General features: G+C 45.8%; 3 protein-coding genes across 3 annotated transcripts in view; 1 reads left to right on the top strand and 2 right to left on the bottom strand.

Moving 5' to 3' along the window:
* Positions 1-23,355, top strand: part of LOC135531015 (zinc finger protein 135-like) — a 125,835-nt gene that overhangs the window by 44,525 nt on the left and 57,955 nt on the right. The window lies entirely within an intron of this gene.
* Positions 19,961-22,656, bottom strand: LOC135531014 (zinc finger protein 665-like). The gene is made up of 4 exons (XM_064959162.1): positions 22,640-22,656; positions 21,653-21,862; positions 21,353-21,568; positions 19,961-21,183 (listed from the first exon to the last, which is right to left on the bottom strand). The coding sequence occupies exons 2-4, from the start codon at positions 21,750-21,752 to the stop codon at positions 20,216-20,218; spliced, it is 1,284 nt and encodes a 427-aa protein (XP_064815234.1). The 5' UTR covers positions 21,753-21,862; positions 22,640-22,656; the 3' UTR covers positions 19,961-20,215.
* LOC135531012 (zinc finger protein with KRAB and SCAN domains 1-like) overlaps positions 22,656-23,355 on the bottom strand; it is a 39,965-nt gene continuing 39,265 nt past the window's right edge. The window contains exon 7 of the mRNA XM_064959160.1: positions 22,656-23,202. Coding sequence (XP_064815232.1) covers positions 22,928-23,202 — 275 coding nt within the window. The 3' untranslated portion in view covers positions 22,656-22,927. The remainder of the gene's footprint in view (positions 23,203-23,355) is intronic.

The raw sequence follows: 23,355 nt of genomic DNA, 5'->3' as shown, positions 1-23,355 counted from the left end.
AACGTCTAGTTTTAATTCATATTTGGTTGTGAATTCAATGTGAAATCAACAAAACATTTCACCATGCCATTGGATTTAGGTCAAATGTTTTTTTTTTTTTTATTAAAATCCCTTACATTTAAATACTTTTTTTTTCAAATCCAATCAGTTTTCCACGTTGATCCAACGTCATCAGCTTTGACGTTTTTTGGTTGAAATGACGTGGAAACAACGTTGATTCAACCAGTTTTTTTGCCCAGTACGATTATGACAGAATTCCGCCATTCTTTTTTAAACTCAGGAGAAAGGCTGGATTGACATCAAAAGTAAACTATATGAGTGTATTGTTGTGTCATAATCTGGATGTAACCTGTGTGTCAAAAAAATATTGCCAAGAATCCTTGAATTGAATTATAAATAAAAACAGAACAAACTGTCTGTGTAATGCCTCTTCTTCATTGACATTGTGTTGGTTGGCATGGCACCCACAACGCCTTTTTGTACACTTTCAGGAAAGTCAGGGAGAAGATGTTAAGAGAAGTGTAATATTATCATAAGGCAGGTTTCCCCAACCCCAAGAAGGAGAGGTTAGGAGAAGTGTAATATTATCACGATGCAGGGTTCCCCAACCCCAAGAAGGAGATGTTAGGAGAAGTGGAATATTATCACGATGCAGGGTTCCCCAACCCCAAGAAGGAGATGTTAGGAGAAGTGGAATATTATCATAAGGCAGGTTTCCCCAACCCCAAGAAGGAGATGTTAGGAGAAGTGTAATATTATCACGATGCAGGGTTCCCCAACCCCAAGAAGGAGAGGTTAGGAGAAGTGTAATATTATCATAAGGCAGGGTTCCCCAACCCCAAGAAGGAGATGTTAGGAGAAGTGGAATATTATCACGATGCAGGGTTCCCCAACCCCAAGAAGGAGATGTTAGGAGAAGTGTAATATTATCACGATGCAGGGTTCCCCAACCCCAAGAAGGAGATGTTAGGAGAAGTGGAATATTATCACGATGCAGGGTTCCCCAACCCCAAGAAGGAGATGTTAGGAGAAGTGTAATATTATCACGATGCAGGGTTCCCCAACCCCAAGAAGGAGATGTTAGGAGAAGTGTAATATTATCACGATGCAGGGTTCCCCAACCCCAAGAAGGAGATGTTAGGAGAAGTGTAATGTTTATCATCCAAACTATTTTAATTTAAAAATAAAATGTTCCCGTAATTTATCATAATGAGAGGTCATCGTATACAACCCCAAGAAGGAGATGTTAGGAGAAGTGTAATATTATCAATTTGCAATTGTGTTCCCAGCCCCACAGATGAATGTAGTATGATTATAAGGAGACCCCAACCCCAAGAAGGAGATGTTAGGAGGTAATATTATCATAAGGCAGGGTTCCCCAACTGGCATCCCAGGGTTGTTTTATTTGGGAAAAGTAAAATGTTTATCAGGTCAAACTATTTTAATTTAAAAATAAAATCTGGTCAGAGAGTATTTCCATTCATAATAGAGAGAAAAGTCAGGGGAGGTCAAATGTAAGAAAGAGGAAGGTTTGGGAAAACACATCTGTTTGGGAGGTCAAAAGAGTCAATTTGCAATCAGATGAAGGTAGGGTTCTCATAAGGAGACGGAGAAAGGCAGGGGAGGTCAAAGACCTGAAGGAAGAGGGGAAAAGAAAGGAAGGGAGGTCAAAGAGAGGAGGAAGAGGGGAAAAGAAAGGCAGGGAGGTCAAAGAGAGAGAGAGGGAGGAAGAGGGGAAAAGAAAGGCAGGGGAGGTCAAAGAGAGAGAGAGGGAGGAAGAGGGGAAAAGAAAGGCAGGGGAGGTCAAAGAGAGAGAGAGGGAGGAAGAGGGAGGAAGAGGGGAAAAGAAAGGCAGGGGAGGTCAAAGAGAGAGAGAGGGAGGAATGGAGGGGAAAAGAAAGGCAGGGGAGGTCAAGAGAGAGAGAGGGAGGAAGAGGGAAAAGAAAGGGAGGGGAGAAAGAGAGAGAGAGGGAGGAAGAGGGGAAAGAAAGGCAGGGGAGGTCAAAGAGAGAGAGAGAGGGAGGAAGAGGGAGGGAAAAGAAAGGCAGGGGAGGTCAAGAGAGAGGAAGAGGGGAGAAAGGCAGGGGAGGTCAAAGAGAGAGAGAGGGAGGAAGAGGGGAAAAGAAAGGCAGGGGAGGTTAAAGAGAGAGAGAGGGAGGAAGAGGGGAAAAGAAAGGCAGGGGAGGTCAAAGAGAGAGAGAGGGAGGAAGAGGGGGAAAGGCAGGGGAGGTCAAAGAGAGAGAGAGGGAGGAAGAGGGGAAAAGAAAGGCAGGGGAGGTTAAAGAGAGAGAGAGGGAGGAAGAGGGGAAAAGAAAGGCAGGGGAGGTCAAGAGAGAGAGAGGGAGGAAAGGGGGAAAGGCAGGGAGGTCAAAAGAGAGAGAGAGGGAGGAAGAGGGGAAAAGAAAGGCAGGGGAGGTCAAAAAGAGAGAGAGAGGGAGGAAGAGGGGAAAAGAAAGGCAGGGGAGGTCAGAGAGAGGGAGGAAGAGGGGAAAAGAGGTAGGGGGAGGTCAAAGAGAGAAGAGGGAAAAGAAAGGCAGGGGAGGTCAGAGAGAGAAGAGGGAGGAAGAGGGGAAAAGAAAGGCAGGGGAGGTCAAAGAGAGAGCGGGAGGAAGAGGGGAAAAGAAAGGCAGGGGAGGTCAAAGAGAGAGAGGGAGGAAGAGGTAGGAAGAGGGAAAAGGGGAGGAGGAAGAGAGGGAGGAGGGGAAGAGGGAGGTCAAAGAGAGGGAGGAAGGAGGGGAAGGGGAGGAGGGGAGGTCTGAGAGAGATAGGAGGAGGGAGGGAAAAGAAAGTCAGGGGAGGTCAAGAGTTTTGATATTGAGTCTTTGCCCGACCAAGTGATGTCAGGATATGGAAGTTACAAGAAAGCAGGGAGGTCAAATACATTATGTTGTTACAGGTATCAGGGAGATGGGCAGCAGTGTGTAGGAGGGAGATTCCTAGGTGGCAGAGTGTGGGAGGGGGAGGTTAGGGTGGCAGCAGTGAGAGGAGGGAGGAGAGGGAGGTGGAAAAGCAGGCAGGAGGGAGGTCAAGAGGTGGAGCAGTGTGTAGGAGGGGAAGGAGGGGAGAGAGGTGGCAGAAGTGTGTAGGAGGGAGGTCTAGGTGGAGGGCAGGGAGGAAGGAGGGAGGAGGGGAAAGAAAGCAGTGTGAGGAGAGGAGGAGGTGGCAGCAGTGTGAAGGAGGGAGGTTCCTAGGTGGCAGCAGTGTGTAGGAGGGAGGTTCAAAGGTGGAGAGAGATTTAGGGAGGAAGAGGGGAAGGTGGCAGAAAGGTAGGAGGGAGGTCAGAGGTGGGTCAAAGAGAGAGAGGTGGAGAAGTGGAAAAGAGGAAGGTTTTCAAAGAGAGAGAGAGGGAGGAAGAGGGGGAAAAAGGTCAGAGAGGGAGGAAGAGGGGAAAAGAAAGGCAGGGGAGGTCAAAGAGAGAGAGTGGAGGAAGAGAAAGGCAGGGGAGGTCATTGGGGGAAGGAAAAGTGGTGGGAGTGGATGTGTTGAGTAGGGGTGCCCATGGAAATGGCAGGGGAGGTCAAAGAGAGGAGAGTTGAGGAAAGGGGTTAGAAAGTGCAGGGGGAGGTCAAAGAGAGAGTGAAGAGGGTAGGGAGGAAGATGGGAAATGAAAGGATCCAGAGGAGGTCAAAGTAGTAGATCTGTAGAGGGAGAACAGAGGGAGGGAAGAGGGGTGTTAGCAGTAGGAGGTCCAGAACAGAGGGAGGGAGGAAGGGGGGAAAAGTAGATCCAGGGAGGTCAAAGAGGGAGGGACTGAGAGAGGGGGTGTTAGGAGTAGAGGGACCAGAAAACAGGGGAGTCAGATTGTTTTAGCTTTCATTGCCCGAGAGGAGGTTGAAAGGCAGGGGAGGTCAGTAAGAGAGAGAGAGGGAGCGTTCATTCAGTAAAGGCAGTGGGAGTTATCAGAAAAGTTGACTTCACTGAAAGGATGGCAGATAAGTCTCAGAAAATAGAGGTTGTGGTGGCAGCTGCAGGGAGTAAAGTTGAACGAGAAGAGAGAAAAGAAAGGTAGGGTTGAGAAGATGGTGTCCTGAGGGAGGAAGAGGGGCTGAAAGCCTGAAGGAGGTCAATAGATTTAGTGGAGTAGGGAGGGGATTTAAGGAAGAGGGTTTGGGTTTTATTATGGAAAGATTTAGTGGAGTAGGGTGGTGGGTTTTTTATTAGAGAGATTTGTGGACAATAAAGTGGGAGGTGGGTTTTTAATGGTTGACCCAAGAGATTTAGTAGAGTAAGGGTGGTGGGTTTTTTAACAGATAGATTTAGTGGAGTCAGGGTGGTGGGGATTTTTAGTCTTTGCCCGACCAAGATAGATTTAGTGGAGTAGGGTGGTGGGTTTTTGAGATAGATTTATGTGGAGTATTAGGGTGGTACAGGTTCCTAGGTGGCAGCATTGTGTAGATTTAGTGGAGTAGGGTGGTGGGTTTTAAAGGTGGCAGAGATTTAGTGGAGTAGGGTGGTGGGTTTAGGTAACAGTGTGAGAGGGAGATTTAGGTGGAGTAGGGTGTGTGGGTTTTTAACGAGATGGCAGATTTAGTAGGAGTAGGGTGGTGGGGTGTTAGGAGGGAGATTTAGTGGAGTAGCAGGTGGGGGGTTTTAACGAGATAGATTTAGGTGGAGCAGTGTGGTGGGTTTTCCTAGGTGGCAGAGTTTGTGGAGGAGGGTGGTGGGCAGTTTTAACGAGGAGATTTAGTGGAGTAGGGTGGTGGGTTTTCTAAGGTGGCAGATTTAGTGGAGGAGTGGAGGTTTTTAAGCAGATAGGGAGGTTTAGTGGAGGAGGGTGGGTGGGTTATTAAGGAGATAGATTTAGTGGAGTAGGGTGGTGGGGTTAGCAGATTTAGTGTAGGAGGGAGATAGATTTAGTGGAGTAGGGTGGTGGGTTTTTAACGAGGGAGATTTAGTGGAGCAGGGTGGAGGGGGTTCTGAGCAGATGTAGTGGAGTAGGGTGGAGGTTTAACGAGATAGATTTAGTGGAGTAGGGTGGAGGTTTTGGCAGCAGTTGTAGGGTTAGATGGAAGTGATGCAAGGTTCCAACATTTATTCAGAATAGGTCCTAGAGTAACCAGCAGTATGTTCCTCCAAAATAAGCTGTTGACTAACAATGATATTTCTAGGGAGGTTTTTAAAACATGTGGGGGCTTAGACCACAGCCAGTAGGAGGGGGTTTCCTAGGTGGCATCCTCCTCCACCCCCCAAAAATAAACATTAACAGCTAGCAATTGAAGTCAGGAGGTTACACTTAGGTTGGCAGTCATTGTGTGTTCAACTGTGGCAGCATTTCTTGTTAGGAGGGAGGTTCCTAGGTGGCAAGTGTGTAGGAGGGAGGCACGAACACAAGGATTTTCTCGGTGGCAGCAGTGTTAACAAACTATAGTTTAGGTGGCAGCAGTGTTAGGACATCAACTTTGTGCAACCATCTACACAAGTAATTTTTCCAACAATTGTTTACAGACATTATTTCTACTTGGCAACAGTGTATCACAATTCCAGTGGGTCAGGAGGGAGGTTTACATACACTAAGTTGACTGCGCAGTGTTTAAACAACTTGGAACAATTCCAGAAATGTCATGGCTTCTGATAGGCTAATTGACATAACAGGTCAATTGGAGGTGTACTGTGTAGGACGTATTTAAATGGACAGTGTAGGACCCCAAGCATACAGTTCCAAAGTTGTGACAAATTGGCTTAAGGACAACAAAGTCAAGGTATTGGAGTGGAGGTTCACAAGGTGGCAGCAAGTGAACATTTGTGGGCAGGTTCCTAGGTGGCAGCAGTCAGGCCTATTCAAGGGAGGTTCCTCAGTGGCAGCAGCTCTGTCAGGAGGAATGGGCCAAAATTGTAGGAACCTAGGTGGAAGCAGGTTCCGGTGGAAGTGTAGGAGGTTTGACCCAAGTTAAACAATTTAAAGGCAATTACCAAACACAGCAGTTGTAGGAGTGAATGTAAACTTCTGACCCACTGGGAATGTTCCTGAAATAAATAAAAACTTAAATAAAGGTTCTCGGTGGCAATTATTCTGGCATTTCACATTCTTAAAATAAGTGTGGTGATCCGAGGTGGCAAAACAGGGAATTTTTACTAGGATTAAAATGTCAGGAATTGTGAAAAACTGAGTTTAAATGTAATTGGCTAGGAGGTGTATAAACTTGAAGACTTCAGTGTAAATGCATGAATTTGGTGGCACTTTGAGATTAGAAAGGTTTGAGAGGCTAGATATTTTCAGGTAACTTGTACTGTGGCCAGTTTAAAAACACAAGTCCAAGGGAGGTTCTAGGTGGCAGCAGTGCAGGAGGGAGGTTGCCAGCTCTAAATTACAGTAGCTCCTGTGGGTGGCAGCACTTTGAAACACAAGTCCACAGTGTATTGCCCAAAAAACTCCATAGGTCAACAACTTCAAACACACTCTGACCTGTCTAAGAGACTAAAGAATCCCACAGTACCCAGACACCCCCATGTCCAAGGTCACATACAGTACCAGTCACAGCAGACTCTGACCTGTCTAACAGTGTGTAGGAGGGAGATAAAGAATCCCACAGTACCCAGACAGCAGTGTGTCTCTCTCTCATACAGTACCAGTCACAAACAACTCTGACCTGTCTAACGAGACAAACTGGGTTAGGTCCCACAGTACCCAGACACCCCTCTCTCTCACATACAGTACCAGTCACAACCAACTCTGACCTGTCTAACGAGACAAACTGATTAAAGAATCCCACAGTACCCAGTAGGATCACCTTCTCTCATACAGTAATGGCAGCAGTGTGTCACAAGGACTCTGTGTCCTAACGAGACAAACTGATTAAAGAGTGGTCCCACAGTACCCAGGAGGGACTGTCATACAGTACCAGTCACAACACACTCTGACCTGTAATGAGACTAAAGGTTCCCACAGTACCCAGACACCCCCTCTCTCTCACACACAGTACCAGTCACAACACACTCTGACCTGTCTAACGAGACTAACTGTTAAAGAATCCCACAGTACCCAGACACCATCTCTCTCACATACAGTACCAGTCACAAGTTTGGACACACCACATTCAAGAGTTTTTTTCTTTATTTTGTACTATGTTCTACATTGTAGAATAGTAGTGAAGACATCAAAACTATGGAATCATCTAGGAACCAAAACAGTGTTAAGCCCTCTTCTAGGTCCCCTAGTCTTCTATGCATAACTGGTTCACATGTGGCAGCAGTGTGAGGAGGGAGGTTCCTAGGTGGCACATGTTCTGTTTTTTTTTTTAGATTAGCAACATGGTGAGTAGGAGACACAATATCCCAGGTGGCAGCTCTCATTGTTAGTCCCTGCTGAGACTTTGTGGCAACTAGTGACAACCCAACAGAGTCGGTGGCAGCTGGGATGTTTGAGACATGATAAGATTCAATTACATTTTTTGGCACAATGTCTCCAGAACAGGTATCAAAAAAATATTACACACGGGGTATAATTCTAATTTTTAGATTGTGATAGGGAAAAAAAATCACCTCGTCAGCAATGTCAAGGTAGGTAGCTAGCTAGCTACATAGTTGATGATAGCTACGGTGAATTATTCTAAAATGGATTAGATTGAGAAGAAACAATCTACAATAGGTACCCCATACTGACAAAGCCCAATTTATTTTTTATTTTTTTACATTTAAGCACATTTATAAAAAATAAATAACAGAAAGTTATTTACGTAAGTATTTAGAGGGATGTTGCTAGGTGGCAGCATGTGTGAGTAGAGATCATGTCAATAGGTCCAGCAGTGTGTAGGAGTAGGAGGTGCATCCTGTCCATTGATCATCCTTGAGATATTTCACAACTGTGATTGGAGTCCACCTGTGGTAAATTCAATGTGATTGGACATGATTTGGAAAGGCACAGTGTGTAGAAATAAGGTCCCACAGTTGACAGTGCATGTCAGGGCAAAAACCAAGCCATGAGGTCGACGGAGTTGTCCGTAGAGTGAGACAGGATTGTGTCGAGGCACAGATCTGGGAGGGACCAAAACATTTGTGCAGCATTGAAGGTCCCCAAGAACACAGTGGTCCATCATTCTTAAATTGAGCAGTTTGGAACCACCAAGACTGTCTAGAGCTGGCCGCCTGGCCAAAGGTTCCTGTGGCAGCAGGGGGTGGTCAGGGAGGTAACCAAGTGGCCTCCAGCAGTGTGTAGGAATGGTGGCAGCAGTGGTGAGGGGGTTTCTGTATGGGATGGGAGAAGTCAATTCCAGAATGACAGCAGTGTGTAGCAGACTCCAGGTTCAATCAGGTTTTGGCAGTAAGGTTCAGGCCTTTATGGTCCAGAGAGAAGGGTTACCTCAGTAAAAGGCACATGACAGTGGGTAGGAGTTTGCCAAAAGTCACTGGTAAACATGACTCTGACCATGAGAAACAAGATTCCTGAATGCCAAGCATGGTCAGTCTGGAGGAAACATGGTAGCCCCCTCTATGGCACGTGTGAAGACATGGTGGTGGCAGCATTATGCTGTGAGGGATGTTTAGGTTCAGCAGAGGAGAGACTAGTCAGGATCGAGGGAAAGATGAACAAAGCAAAGTACAGAGAGATACTTGATGAAAATTTAGTGGATACCTCAGACTGGGGGAAGGTTCACCTTTCAACAGGACAACGACCGGTGGTGATAGAAACATTTAGTGGAGACAGTATCTGAGAGAGATCAGGTAGCTAGGAGTGATCGTCCATGAGTGGCCTCGAGCCCGGTCTGGAACCCGATCAAACATCTCTTAACGACCTAGAAATAGTGGAGTAGGGTGGTGGGCTCCCCATCCAACTTGAGAGAGATTTAGTGGATCTACAGAGATTTTTAAAGAGAGAGAAGTCACCAAGTAGGGTGCCAAACTGGGTTTTTAACGAGAGAAGATTTAGTGGAGTATCGGTGGTGGGTTTTCAACAAAGATTTAGTGGAGTAAAGGGTGGGTGAATAGATATGTAAATAGTCAGTAGGGTTTGGGTTTTTATAGATTTAGATTTAAAAATAGTGGGTACAAATAAAAGATATCATTTTTTGGTGGTGGGTTTTTATAGGGTTTAGTGAGATGGTGGGTTTTTAAAAGATAGATTTAGTGGAGTAGGGTGGTCATCCGAGATAGATTTAGTGGAGTAGGGTGGTGGGTTTTGAACGAGATAGATTTAGTGGAGTAGGGTGGTGGGTTTTTAAGAGATAGATTTAGTAGGTACCAGTCATAGGAGTAGGGTGGTGGGTTTTGAGTAGAGACATGTCAATAGGTACCAGATAGATTTAGTACCAGTAGGGTGAGTAGAGACATTTCAATAGATCCAGTCATGGTGAGTAGAGACATGTTTTTAACGAGTTGTAGGGTTAGATGTGAAATGATGCAATCCAACATTTATTCATGGTGAGTAGAGACATGCCAAAATAGCTGTTGACTAACAATGGTGAGTAGAGATTTTAAAACATTGGGGGCTTAGACCACAGCCAGCTAGGGGGTGAGTAGAGACATCTCAATAGCCTCCCCCAAAAATAAACATTAACAGCTACAATTGAAGTCAGAAGTTTACATACACTTGGTTGAGAGTCATGTAAAACTCGTTGGTCAACCACTCCACACATTTCTTGTTAACAAACTATAGTTTTGAGTAGAGACATGTTAGGACATCCACTATGGTGAGTAGAGACATGTCAATTTTTCCAGCAATTGTTTAGAGACATCATTTCAATAACTCACTGTATCACAATTCCAGTGGGTCAGAGAGTCATACATACACTAAGTTGAGTGACTTGTAAACAGCTATGGAAAATTAGAGAAATGTCATAGGCTCCAGCTATGGCTAGTAGAGACATCAATTTACCAGTCATGGTGAGTAGAGACATGTCAATAGGACCATTTCAAATGGTGAGTAGAGACATGTCAATAGCCTCCAAAGTATGTGACAAAGTAGAGACATGTCAAAGTCCAGGTATGGTGAGTAGAGACATCATGTCAATAGCCCTGACCTCAATGGTGATAGAGACATTTGTCAGAACTGAAAAAGCATATGCCAGCATGGTGAAACCTGACTCAGTTACAGCAGCTCATGTCAAAATTCACCCAACTTATGGTGAGGAAGCTTGTGGAAGGCTACCTGAAACGTTTGACCCAAGTTAAACAATTTAAAGGCAATGCTACCAAACACTAATTGAGTGAATGTAAACTTCTGACCCACTGGGAATGTGATGGTAAATAAAAACTTAAATAAATCATTCTCTCTACAATTATTCTGGCATTTCACATTCTTAAAATAAAGTCAATGATCCAGATGGTGAGTAAAAACATGTCAATTTTTACCAGGATTAAAAGTAGAGAATTGTCAAAAACTGAGTTTAAATGTAATTGGCTAAGGTGTGAGTAGAGACTTTCGACTTCACCTGTAAATGCATGAATTTGGTGCACTTTGTGATTAGAACATTGAGAGGCTAGATATTTTCAGGTAACTTGTACCTGCCACAGCAGACACTGCCAGCTCTAAATTACAGTAGCTACTGTGGGTCTCTCACTTTGAAACACAAGTCCACAGTGTATTGACCCAAAAAACTCCATACCACTCAACAACTTCAAACACACTCTGACCTGTCTAAGAGACTAAAGAATCCCACAGTACCCAATAGCCTCCTCATGGTGAGTAGAGACATGTCAACAGTACCAGTCACAACACACTCTGACCTGGTGAGTAAAGAATGTCAACAGTACCCAGACAGAGACATGTCAATCTCCATACAGTACCAGTCACAAACAACTCTGACCTGTCTAGAGACAAACTGATCAAAGAATCCCAGCATGGTGACCCAGACACATGTCAATAGTACCAGTCACAGTCAACTCTGACCTGTCTAACGAGACAAACTGATTAAAGATCCCACATGTACCCAGACATACCTCTCCTCTCATGGTGAGTAGAGACAGTCACATACACACTCTGACCTGTCTAAGAGACAAACTGATTAAAGAATCCCAGTCAGTAGTAGAGACACTCAATCTCTCATACAGTACCAGTCACAACACACTCTGACCTGTCTAATGAGACTCAAAGAATCCCACAGTACCCAGACACCCCTCTCTCTCTCACACAGTACCAGTCACAACACACTCTGACCTGTCTAAGAGACTAACTGATTAGCCTCCAGCTATGGTGAGTAGAGACACCATCTCTCTCACATACAGTACCAGTCACAAGTTTGGACACACCACATTCAAGAGTTTTTTTCTTTATTTTGTACTATGTTCTACATTGTAGAATAGTAGTGAAGACATCAAAACTATGGAATCATCTAGTAACCAAAACAGTGTTAAGCCCTCTTCTGTCCCCTAGTCTTCTATGCATAACTGTGTGCACATGTGATTTTGGAGACCCCTCTGGCAAAGTAGTATTTTCTGTTTTTTTTTTAGATTAGAACACAATATCCCAGAATCCCCAGCTCTCATTGTTAGTCCCTGCTGAGACTTTGTGGCAACTAGTGACAACCCCAGAGTCGGGATGTTTGAGACATGATCAATAGGATTCAGTCATGGTTTTTTGCAACAATGTCTCCAGAACAGGTATCAAAAAAATATTACACACGGGGTATAATTCTAATTTTTAGATTGTGATACATGTCAGCAATGTCAAGGTAGGTAGCTAGCTAGCTACATAGTTGATGATAGCTACGGTGAATTATTCTAAAATGGATTAGATTGAGAAGAAACAATCTACCCACAATACCCCATACTGACAAAGCCCAATTTATTTTTTATTTTTTTTACATTTAAGCACATTTATAAAAAATAAATAACAGAAATACCTTATTTACGTAAGTATTTAGACCCTTTGCTTTTGGGACATGAAATTGAGCTCAGGTGCATCCTGTTTCCATTGATCATCCTTGAGATATTTCTACAACTTGATTGGAGTCCACCTGTGGTAAATTCAATTGATTGGACATGATTTGGAAAGGCACACACTCGTAAAAATAAGGTCCCACAGTTGACAGTGACATGTCAGGGCAAAAACCAAGCCATGAGGTACGGAGACATGTCCGCCTCCAGCACCGAGACAGGACATGTCAATAGGCACAGATCTGGGGAAGAGACCAAAACATTTCTGCAGCATGGTGAAGGTCCCCAGAACACAGTGGCCTCCATCATTCTTAAATTGGTGAGTTTGGAACCACCAAGACTCTTCCTAGAGCTGGCCGCCTGGCCAAACTGAGCAGGGGAGAAGGGCCTTGGTCAGGGAGGTAACCAGAACCCAATGGTCACTTTGACAGAGTTCCTCTGTAGGGATGGGAGAACCTTCCAGAATGACACAATCTTTGCAGCACTCCACCAATCAGGCCTTTATGGTAGTGTCCAGACAGAAGCCATGGTCAGTAAAAGACATGACAGCCCACTTGGAGTTTGCCACCAGTCATAAAGGACTCTGACCATGAGAAACAAGATTCCCTGAATGCCCAGTCATGTCTGGAGAGACATGTCAATAGGTGAAGCATGGTGGTGGCATGTCATTATGCTGTGGGGATGTTTTTCATGTCAGCAGGGACCTAGTCATGGATCGAGGAAAGATGAACAAAGCAAAGTACAGAGAGATACTTGATGAAAACCTGCTCCAGAACGTCAGGACCTCAGACTGTCAAAGGTTCACCAGTCATGGGAGTAGAGACCCTAAAGCAAACAGCCAAGACAACACAGGAGTGGCTTCGGGACATGTCTCTGATCGTCCATGTCAGTGGCCAGCATGGTGAGTAGAGCCCGGTCAATACCCGATCAAACATCTCTGGTGAGCGACCTGAAAATAGCTGTGCAGCGAGCTCCCCATCCACTGGTGAGCAGAGCTTGTCAGAGGATCTCCAGAGATCTGAGAAAAGAAAGAAACTGTCAAATACAGTGTGCCAAACATACCGTCATACCCAAGAAGACTCGAGGCTGTAATCGCTACCAAAGGTGTTTCAACAAAGTACTGAGTAAAGGGTCAGAATACTTAGTGTAAATGTCATCAGTTTGACTTTTTATACATTTGTTTAAAAATCTCAAATAAGCCTCAGTTTTTGCTGTGTATTTATAGGGTATTGTGTGTAGAGTTTCATCCATTTTAGAATAAGCTATGGTGAGTCAATGGGGAGACATGTCAATAGCCTCCAGCTATGGTGAGTAGAGACCTCGTGTCAATAGGTACCAGTCATGGTGAGTAGAGACATGTCAATAGCCTCCAGCTATGGTGAGTAGAGACATGTCAATAGCCTCCAGCTATGGTGAGTAGAGACATGTCAATAGCCTCCAGCTATGGTGAGTAGAGACATGTCAATAGCCTCCAGCTATGGTGAGTAGAGACCTCATGTCAATAGGCCCAGTCATGGTGAGTAGAGACCTCATGTCAATAGCCTCCAGCTATGGTGAGTAGAGACCTCATGTCAATAGCCTCCAGCTATGGTGAGTAGAGACATCATGTCAATAGCCTCCAGCTATGGTGAGTAGAGACCTCATGTCAATAGCCTCCAGCTATGGTGAGTAGAGACCTCATGTCAATAGCCTCCAGCTATGGTGAGTAGAGACCTCATGCCAATAGGTACCAGTCATGGTGAGTAGAGACCTCATGTCAATAGGTACCAGCTATGGTGAGTAGAGACCTCATGTCAATAGCCTCCAGCTATGGTGAGTAGAGACCTCATGCCAATAGGTACCAGTCATGGTGAGTAGAGACATCATGTCAATAGGTACCAGTCATGGTGAGTAGAGACATGTCAATAGCATCCAGCTATGGTGAGTCGAGACCTCATGTCAATAGGTACCAGTCATGGTGAGTAGAGACATGTCAATAGGTACCAGTCATGGTGAGTAGAGACATCATGTCAATAGGTACCAGTCATGGTGAGTAGAGACATGTCAATAGCCTCCAGCTATGGTGAGTCGAGACATCATGTCAATAGCCTCCAGCTATGGTGAGTAGAGACCTCATGTCAATAGCCTCCAGCTATGGTGAGTAGAGACATCATGTCAATAGGTACCAGTCATGGTGAGTAGAGACATGTCAATAGGTACCAGTCATGGTGAGTAGAGACATGTCAATAGGTACCAGTCATGGTGAGTAGAGAGAGACATCATGTCAATAGGTACCAGCTATGGTGAGTAGAGACATCATGTCAATAGGTACCAGTCATGGTGAGTAGAGACCAGCCATGGTGAGTAGAGACCTCATGTCAATAGATACCAGTCATGGTGAGTAGAGACCAGCCATGGTGAGTAGAGACCTCATGTCAATAGATACCAGTCATGGTGAGTTGAGACCTCATGTCAATAGCTACCAGTCATGGTGAGTAGAGACCAGCCATGGTGAGTAGAGACCTCATGTCAATAGATACCAGTCATGGTGAGTAGAGAGAGACATCATGTCAATAGGTACCAGTCATGGTGAGTAGAGACCAGCCATGGTGAGTAGAGACCTCATGTCAATAGATACCAGTCATGGTGAGTAGAGACCTCATGTCAATAGATACCAGTCATGGTGAGTAGAGACCTCATGTCAATAGCTACCAGTCATGGTGAGTAGAGACCAGCCATGGTGAGTAGAGACCTCATGTCAATAGATACCAGTCATGGTGAGTAGAGAGAGACATCATGTCAATAGGTACCAGTCATGGTGAGTAGAGACCAGCCATGGTGAGTAGAGACATCATGTCAATAGATACCAGTCATGGTGAGTAGAGACCTCATGTAGAGACATGTCAATAGCCTCCAGCTATGGTGAGTAGAGACCTCATGTCAATAGGTACCAGTCATGGTGAGTAGAGACCTCATGTCAATAGGTACCAGTCATGGTGAGTAGAGACATCATGCCAATAGGTACCAGTCATGGTGAGTAGAGACCTCATGTCAATAGGTACCAGCTATGGTGAGTAGAGACCTCATGTCAATAGGTACCAGTCATGGTGAGTAGAGACCTCATGTCAATAGGTACCAGTCATGGTGAGTAGAGACCTCATGTCAATAGGTACCAGTCATGGTGAGTAGAGACCTCATGTCAATAGGTACCAGTCATGGTGAGTAGAGACCTCATGTCAATAGGTACCAGTCATGGTGAGTAGAGACATCATGTCAATAGGTCCAGTATGGTGAGTAGAGACATCATGTCAATAGGTACCAGTCATGGTGAGTAGAGACCTCATGTCAATAGGTACCAGTCATGGTGAGTAGAGACATCATGCCAATAGGTACCAGTCATGGTGAGTAGAGACCTCATGTCAATAGGTACCAGCTATGGTGAGTAGAGACCTCATGTCAATAGGTACCAGTCATGGTGAGTAGAGACCTCATGTCAATAGGTACCAGTCATGGTGAGTAGAGACCTCATGTCAATAGGTACCAGTCATGGTGAGTAGAGACCTCATGTCAATAGGTACCAGTCATGGTGAGTAGAGACATCATGTCAATAGGTACCAGTCATGGTGAGTAGAGACATCATGTCAATAGGTACCAGTCATGGTGAGTCGAGACCAGTCATGGTGAGTAGAGACATCATGTCAATAGGTACCAGTCATGGTGAGTAGAGACATCATGTCAATAGGTACCAGTCATGGTGAGTAGAGACCAGCCATGGTGAGTAGAGACATCATGTCAATAGATACCAGTCATGGTGAGTAGAGACCTCATGTCAATAGGTACCAGTCATGGTGAGTAGAGACCTCATGTCAATAGGTACCAGTCATGGTGAGTAGAGACCTCATGTCAATAGGTACCAGTCATGGTGAGTAGAGACATCATGCCAATAGGTACCAGTCATGGTGAGTAGAGACCTCATGTCAATAGGTACCAGCTATGGTGAGTAGAGACCTCATGTCAATAGGTACCAGTCATGGTGAGTAGAGACCTCATGTCAATAGGTACCAGTCATGGTGAGTAGAGACTCATGTCAATAGGTACCAGTCATGGTGAGTAGAGACATCATGTCAATAGGTACCAGTCATGGTGAGTAGAGACATCATGTCAATAGGTACCAGTCATGGTGAGTAGAGATGTCAACCAGTCATGGTGAGTAGAGACATCATGTCAATAGGTACCAGTCATGGTGAGTAGAGACCTCATGTCAATAGAGTAGAGACCAGTCATGGTGAGTAGAGACCAGTCATGTCAATAGGTACCAGTCATGGTGAGTAGAGACCTCATGTCAATAGGTACCAGTCATGGTGAGTAGAGACCTCATGTCAATAGGTACCAGTCATGGTGAGTCATGTCAATAGTACCAGTCATGGTGAGTAGAGACCTCATGTCAATAGGTACCAGTCATGGTGAGTAGAGACCTCATGTCAATAGGTACCAGTCATGGTGAGTAGAGACCTCATGTCAATAGGTACCAGTCATGGTGAGTAGAGACCTCATGTCAATAGGTACCAGTCATGGTGAGTAGAGACCTCATGTCAATAGGTACCAGTCATGGTGAGTAGAGACCTCATGTCAATAGGTACCAGTCATGGTGAGTAGAGACCTCATGTCAATAGGTACCAGTCATGGTGAGTAGAGACCTCATGTCAATAGGTACCAGCTATGGTGAGTAGAGACCTCATGTCAATAGGTACCAGTCATGGTGAGTAGAGACCTCATGTCAATAGGTACCAGTCATGGTGAGTAGAGACCTCATGTCAATAGGTACCAGTCATGGTGAGTAGAGACCTCATGTCAATAGGTACCAGTCATGGTGAGTCGAGACCAGTCATGGTGAGTAGAGACATCATGTCAATAGGTACCAGTCATGGTGAGTAGAGACCTCGTGTCAATAGGTACCAGTCATGGTGAGTAGAGACCTCATGTCAATAGGTACCAGCTATGGTGAGTAGAGACCTCATGTCAATAGGTACCAGTCATGGTGAGTAGAGACCTCATGTCAATAGGTACCAGTCATGGTGAGTAGAGACCTCATGTCAATAGGTACCAGTCATGGTGAGTAGAGACCTCATGTCAATAGGTACCAGCTATGGTGAGTAGAGACCTCGTGCCAATAGGTACCAGTCATGGTGAGTAGAGACCTCATGCCAATAGGTACCAGTCATGGTGAGTAGAGACCTCGTGTCAATAGGTACCAGTTATGGTGAGTAGAGACCTCATGCCAATAGGTACCAGTCATGGTGAGTAGAGACCTCATGCCAATAGGTACCAGTCATGGTGAGTAGAGACCTCATGCCAATAGGTACCAGTCATGGTGAGTAGAGGCCTCATGTCAATAGATACCAGTCATGGTGAGTAGAGACCTCATGTCAATAGGTACCAGTCATGGTGAGTAGAGACCAGCCATGGTGAGTAGAGACCTCATGTCAATAGATACCAGTCATGGTGAGTAGAGACCTCATGTCAATAGGTACCAATCATGGTGAGTAGAGATCTCATGTCAATAGCTACCAGTCATGGTGAGTAGAGACCTCGTGTCAATAGGTACCAGTCATGGTGAGTAGAGACCTCATGTCAATAGGTACCAGTCATGGTGAGTAGAGACCTCGTGTCAATAGGTACCAGTCATGGTGAGTAGAGACATCATGCCAATAGGTACCAGCCATGGTGAGTAGAGACCTCATGTCAATAGATACCAGTCATGGTGAGTAGAGACCTCCTCATAGGTACCAGTAGAGTCGACCAGTCATGGTGAGTAGAGACATCATGTCAATAGGTACCAGTCATGGTGAGTAGAGACATCATGTCAATAGGTACCAGTCATGGTGAGTCGAGACCAGTCATGGTGAGTAGAGACATCATGTCAATAGGTACCAGTCATGGTGAGTAGAGACCTCATGTCAATAGGTACCAGTCATGGTGAGTAGAGACATCATGTCAATAGGTACCAGTCATGGTGAGTAGAGACCTCATGTCAATAGGTACCAGTCATGGTGAGTAGAGACCTCATGTCAATAGGTACCAGTCATGGTGAGTAGAGACCTCATGTCAATAGGTACCAGTCATGGTGAGTAGAGACCTCATGTCAATAGGTACCAGTCATGGTGAGTAGAGTCAGAGACATCATGTCAATAGGTACCAGTCATGGTGAGTAGAGACCAGTCATGGTGAGTAGAGACATCATGTCAATAGGTACCAGTCATGGTGAGTAGAGACCTCATGTCAATAGGTACCAGTCATGGTGAGTAGAGACCTCATGTCAATAGGTACCAGTCATGGTGAGTAGAGACCTCATGTCAATAGGTACCAGTCATGGTGAGTAGAGACCTCATGTCAATAGGTACCAGTCATGGTGAGTAGAGACCTCATGTCAATAGGTACCAGTCATGGTGAGTAGAGACCTCATGTCAATAGGTACCAGTCATGGTGAGTAGAGACCTCATGTCAATAGGTACCAGTCATGGTGAGTAGAGACCTCATGTCAATAGGTACCAGTCATGGTGAGTAGAGACCTCATGTCAATAGGTACCAGTCATGGTGAGTAGAGACCTCATGTCAATAGGTACCAGTCATGGTGAGTAGAGACATCATGTCAATAGGTACCAGTCATGGTGAGTAGATGGTACCAGATGGTGAGTAGAGACCTCATGCCAATAGGTACCAGTCATGGTGAGTAGAGACCTCATGTCAATAGGTACCAGTCATGGTGAGTAGAGACCTCATGTCAATAGGTACCAGTCATGGTGAGTAGAGACCTCATGTCAATAGGTACCAGTCATGGTGAGTAGAGACCTCATGTCAATAGGTACCAGTCATGGTGAGTAGAGACCTCGTGTCAATAGGTACCAGTCATGGTGAGTCGAGACCAGTCATGGTGAGTAGAGACCTCATGTCAATAGGTACCAGTCATGGTGAGTAGAGACCTCATGTCAATAGGTACCAGTCATGGTGAGTAGAGACCTCGTGTCAATAGGTACCAGTCATGGTGAGTCGAGACCAGTCATGGTGAGTAGAGACATCATGTCAATAGGTACCAGTCATGGTGAGTAGAGACCTCATGTCAATAGGTACCAGTCATGGTGAGTAGAGACCTCATGTCAATAGGTACCAGTCATGGTGAGTAGAGACCTCATGTCAATAGGTACTAGTCATGGTGAGTAGAGACCTCATGTCAATAGGTACCAGTCATGGTGAGTTGAGACCTCATGTCAATAGGTACCAGTCATGGTGAGTTGAGACCAGTCATGGTGAGTAGAGACCTCGTGTCAATAGGTACCAGTCATGGTGAGTAGAGACCTCGTGTCAATAGGTACCAGTCATGGTGAGTAGAGACCTCGTGTCAATAGGTACCAGTCATGGTGAGTAGAGACCTCGTGTCAATAGGTACCAGTCATGGTGAGTAGAGACCTCGTGTCAATAGGTACCAGCTATGGTGAGTAGAGACCTCGTGTCAATAGGTACCAGCTATGGTGAGTAGAGACATCATGTCAATAGGTACCAGTCATGGTGAGTAGAGACCTCGTGTCAATAGGTACCAGTCATGGTGAGTAGAGACCTCATGTCAATAGGTACCAGTCATGGTGAGTAGAGACCTCGTGTCAATAGGTACCAGTCATGGTGAGTAGAGACCTCGTGTCAATAGGTACCACTCATGGTGAGTAGAGACATCATGCCAATAGGTACCAGTCATGGTGAGTAGAGACCTCATGTCAATAGGTACCAGTCATTGTGAGTAGAGACCTCATGTCAATAGGTACCAGTCATGGTGAGTAGAGACCTCGTGTCAATAGGTACCAGTCATGGTGAGTAGAGACCTCGTGTCAATAGGTACCAGTCATGGTGAGTAGAGACCAGTCATGGTGAGTAGAGACCTCATGTCAGGTTTAAATATATTATTGTCATAATGCATATTGTGTCATATCATCCTGTCAATTCATATCTGACATTAAGATACTCTACAGAAACTTTATTGAGGTTGTATCTTACAGACTGACTAGCTAGTGGTTAGTTTGATGATACAACCTCAGAGTTTCTGTAGAGTACCACTAAACTAACCACTAGCTATTCTGTCATGGTGAGTGATGTCTCATGGCACATTTAGAGTACAATTACATGGATGCATGTAGGGGGGGACTTTTATTTTGAAAAAAAAACAAAACATGTCCTCAATGGGAGCAGCAGGTAAAACCACCAGCAGGCCTTGACTATTTCTCAATTCATCATTCCCCGATTCCTCTTTCTCTTCGTCTCCTCCTCAAAATGGAGAATAAAGTCAGAGAGGAGGGACCTCGGAACGTCTCCTCTATTGCAGTTGAGAGGAGAGTGGAGTGAGGAATCACATCAAGACAGTCTTTTCCAATCTCCCGTCAAACTAGACGGTAGTCTCTTTCATATGTTTCTGTTGGTGTGTCTTTAGTGCTTTGGGTACAATGAACCCTTTCCCACACAGGCTACAGATGTACGGCTTCTCCCCTGTATGAAACCTCCTCATGTGCACCTTCAGACTCCCCGAGGTGGTGAACCCCTTATCACAGACAGTACAAGGGTACGGTCTCTCTTTGGTGTGCTTGATCTGATGCACTCTCAAGTTCCCCGATTGGGCGAAACTCTTCCCGCATATGGCGCAGACAAAGGGTTTCTCTCCGGTGTGTGTTCTCTGGTGACTCTTTAGATCCCCGTCCCGTAGGAACATCCTCCCGCAGTACGAGCAGCAGTACTTCTTTTCCAGGCTCTTGTAGTGCATTCTCGCGTGCACCTCCAACCTTTTCATGTCCGGGAAACTCTTCCCGCACTCGCACATGTGATGGCGGACCTCTGCCATGTGTATCCTCTTGTGTTTCTTCAGGCTTTCGCTTCTGGCAAAACGTTGGCCACACACAGAGCACTGGTGCGGTTTTTCCTTGGTGTGGATCAGTATGTGGGTCGCCAAGGACGTTTTCTGAGTGAAGCCCCTCCCACAGTAGGAGCAGTGGAGGAGGTTCTCCCCTGTGTGGATTGACCGGTGGGTCTTGAGGGTGTAGAAGTGGGTGAACGTCTGGCCGCATTGGTCACAAAGGTACGGTTTCTTGTTATTGTGTGTCTGCTTGTGCTCCCTGTACTCCAACAGGTTGCCAAAGCTCTCTGGGCACTTGGAGCAGTGGTACGGTTTCTCTCCTGTATGGGTGCGCTGGTGAGTCTTTAGGTCCTGCAGCAGAGTGAAGGTCTTCCCACATGGTTGGCAGATGTGCTTGGTCTTCTCTCCTGTGTGGATCGTCACATGAATGTTCAAGTCGTCGAGCTTCAAGAAACTCTCCTCACAGACAGAGCACTGGTGGGGTTTTTCTGTGCTGGCGCCCTCTCCTGTTTCAATGACAACATTACAAGACAGAGAGGAGAAATTAATTGGTGCACACTGTAGCAGAAACAAAGCATTTCTTATTGGAAAAGATCTGGTAGTCCATCCCTGTTTCTGCCTGTTTGCTTCAGTGTGGTTTCGTAAACATGACTCAGGTGTGTGGGTCTCTCTTACCTTTGTGGATCACCTGGTGTCTCTTCAGGTCCTGGTATCGCAGGAAACACTTCCCACAGACGGAGCACTGGTGGGGTTTCTTTCCACTGTGCGTCATTGTGTGTGTCTTCAGGCTGCTGGCTGCAGTGAACCTCTTACCGCACTGGGAGCAGAAATATGGCTTCAGCTCCTGGTCAGGATCCCCTGGACTGTCAGGGTCAGAGCTGGTGCCCTCTCCTGTTTCAATGACAACATTAGAAGGGTTTGACACAGGAGGAAAATGATAAGGATAGCACAACTCCAACCTGGTGTTCCTCTCACCTTTATGGGTCACCAGGTGTCTTTTAAGGTCGTAGGGTCGAAGGAAGGCCTTGCCACAGACGGAGCACTGGTGGGGTTTCTCTCCGCTGTGGATCTTCATGTGCGCCTTAAGCCTGAAGGCTGCGGTGAACCTCTTACCACACACAGAGCAGGGGAACGGTCTCTCCGGATCTGGTTCCCCTGGGCTGTCTGCGTCAGAGTTGTTGCCCCCTTCAATGACAACATTACAGGGGTTAAAATGCTGCACTGTCAATAAATGACAGTTTATTACAGGCTAATGCACATATAAATACCCAGCTAATTTATGGAAAGAAGCACCGGTGTGGATATGTTGATGTTTCTTCAAGTCACCCGTCTTCCAGCAGAGATCTCAGGGTCCTGTTCATTACTGCAAATTACTGTTGCAAAATGTTTTGCAAACGGAAAACAAGTGTATCATTATTGGATAGTTCCTTCCACTTCGGGCCCATTTGTTTCTGTTTGATTCCTAATGAATATGACCCAAGTGTGTGAGCATAGACTTCAGGGGTGTATTCACTAGGAACAAAAATGGAAGAAAACAGAACAAAATGGAGAAGGAACCTGAATTTGTCCAATAGAATTTTTGCACAAAAATGTTTCCCTTTCCATTGCAAAACGTTTGCTACAGTGTGCGAATCAGTGTGTTTGAGTCTCTCTCACCTTTGTGTTTCTCCCAGCGTCTCTCTCTCACCTTTGTGTTTCTCCCGGTGTCTCTCTCTCACCTTTGTGTTTCTCCCAGTGTCTCTCTCTCACCTTTGTGTTTCTCCCGGTGTCTCTCTCTCATCTTTGTGTTTCTCCCGGTGTCTCTCTCTCACCTTTGTATCTCCCGGTGTCTCTCTCTCTCACCTTTGTGTTTCTCCCGGTGTCTCTCTCTCACCTTTGTATCTCCCGGTGTCTCTCTCACCTTTGTGGATCTCTTGGCGTCTCTCTCTCACCTTTGTGGATCTCCCAGTGTCTCTCTCTCACCTTTGTGGATCTCCTGGTGTCTCTCTCTCACCTTTGTGGATCTCCCAGTGTCTCACTCTCACCTTTGTGGATCTCCTGGTGTCTCTTGAGGTCCTTGAATAGCAAGAAACACTTCCCACAGACGGAGCACTGGTGGTGTATCTCCCCACTGTGAGACTTTAGTAAAGGCGCTGTGGTGGATTTCCTGGTGTCTCTCTCACCTTTGTGGATCTCCCGGCGTCTCTCTCTCACCTTTGTGTCTCTCCCGGGTCTCTCTCTCACCTTTGTGTATCTCCCGGCGTCTCTCTCTCACCTTTGTGGATCTCCGAGTGTCTCTCTCTCACCTTTGTGGATCTCCTGGTGTCTCTTGAGGTCCTTGAACAGCAGGAAACACTTCCCACAGACGGAGCACTGGTGGTGTATCTCCCCACTGTGAGACTTCATGTGAGACTTTAGTAAAGGCGCTGTGGTGAACCTCTTGCCACACTCTGAGCAGAGGTACAGTCTTTTAGGGTCCGGGTACGGCTTCTGCCCCTGTTCGGGATCCCCTGGGCTGTCTGGGTCCGAGTTGGCGCTCTCTCCTGCTTCAATGACCACGTCACAGGGTTTAGAACACATCGAGACAGAAGCAAGAACAGCAAGTACACATACAGTAGACTTACACCCTATGGTAACTGTCCTCTGAGCCTCTATAACCACACCCTATGGTAACTGTCCTCTGAGCCTCTATAACCACA

This window comes from Oncorhynchus masou, unplaced genomic scaffold (assembly GCF_036934945.1).
Source record: "Oncorhynchus masou masou isolate Uvic2021 unplaced genomic scaffold, UVic_Omas_1.1 unplaced_scaffold_1490, whole genome shotgun sequence".
In the NCBI taxonomy this organism is placed as follows: Eukaryota; Metazoa; Chordata; class Actinopteri; order Salmoniformes; family Salmonidae; genus Oncorhynchus; species Oncorhynchus masou.
The sequence above is the reverse complement of the archived record's forward strand: the minus strand, read 5'-3'. Positions and strand labels throughout refer to the sequence as shown.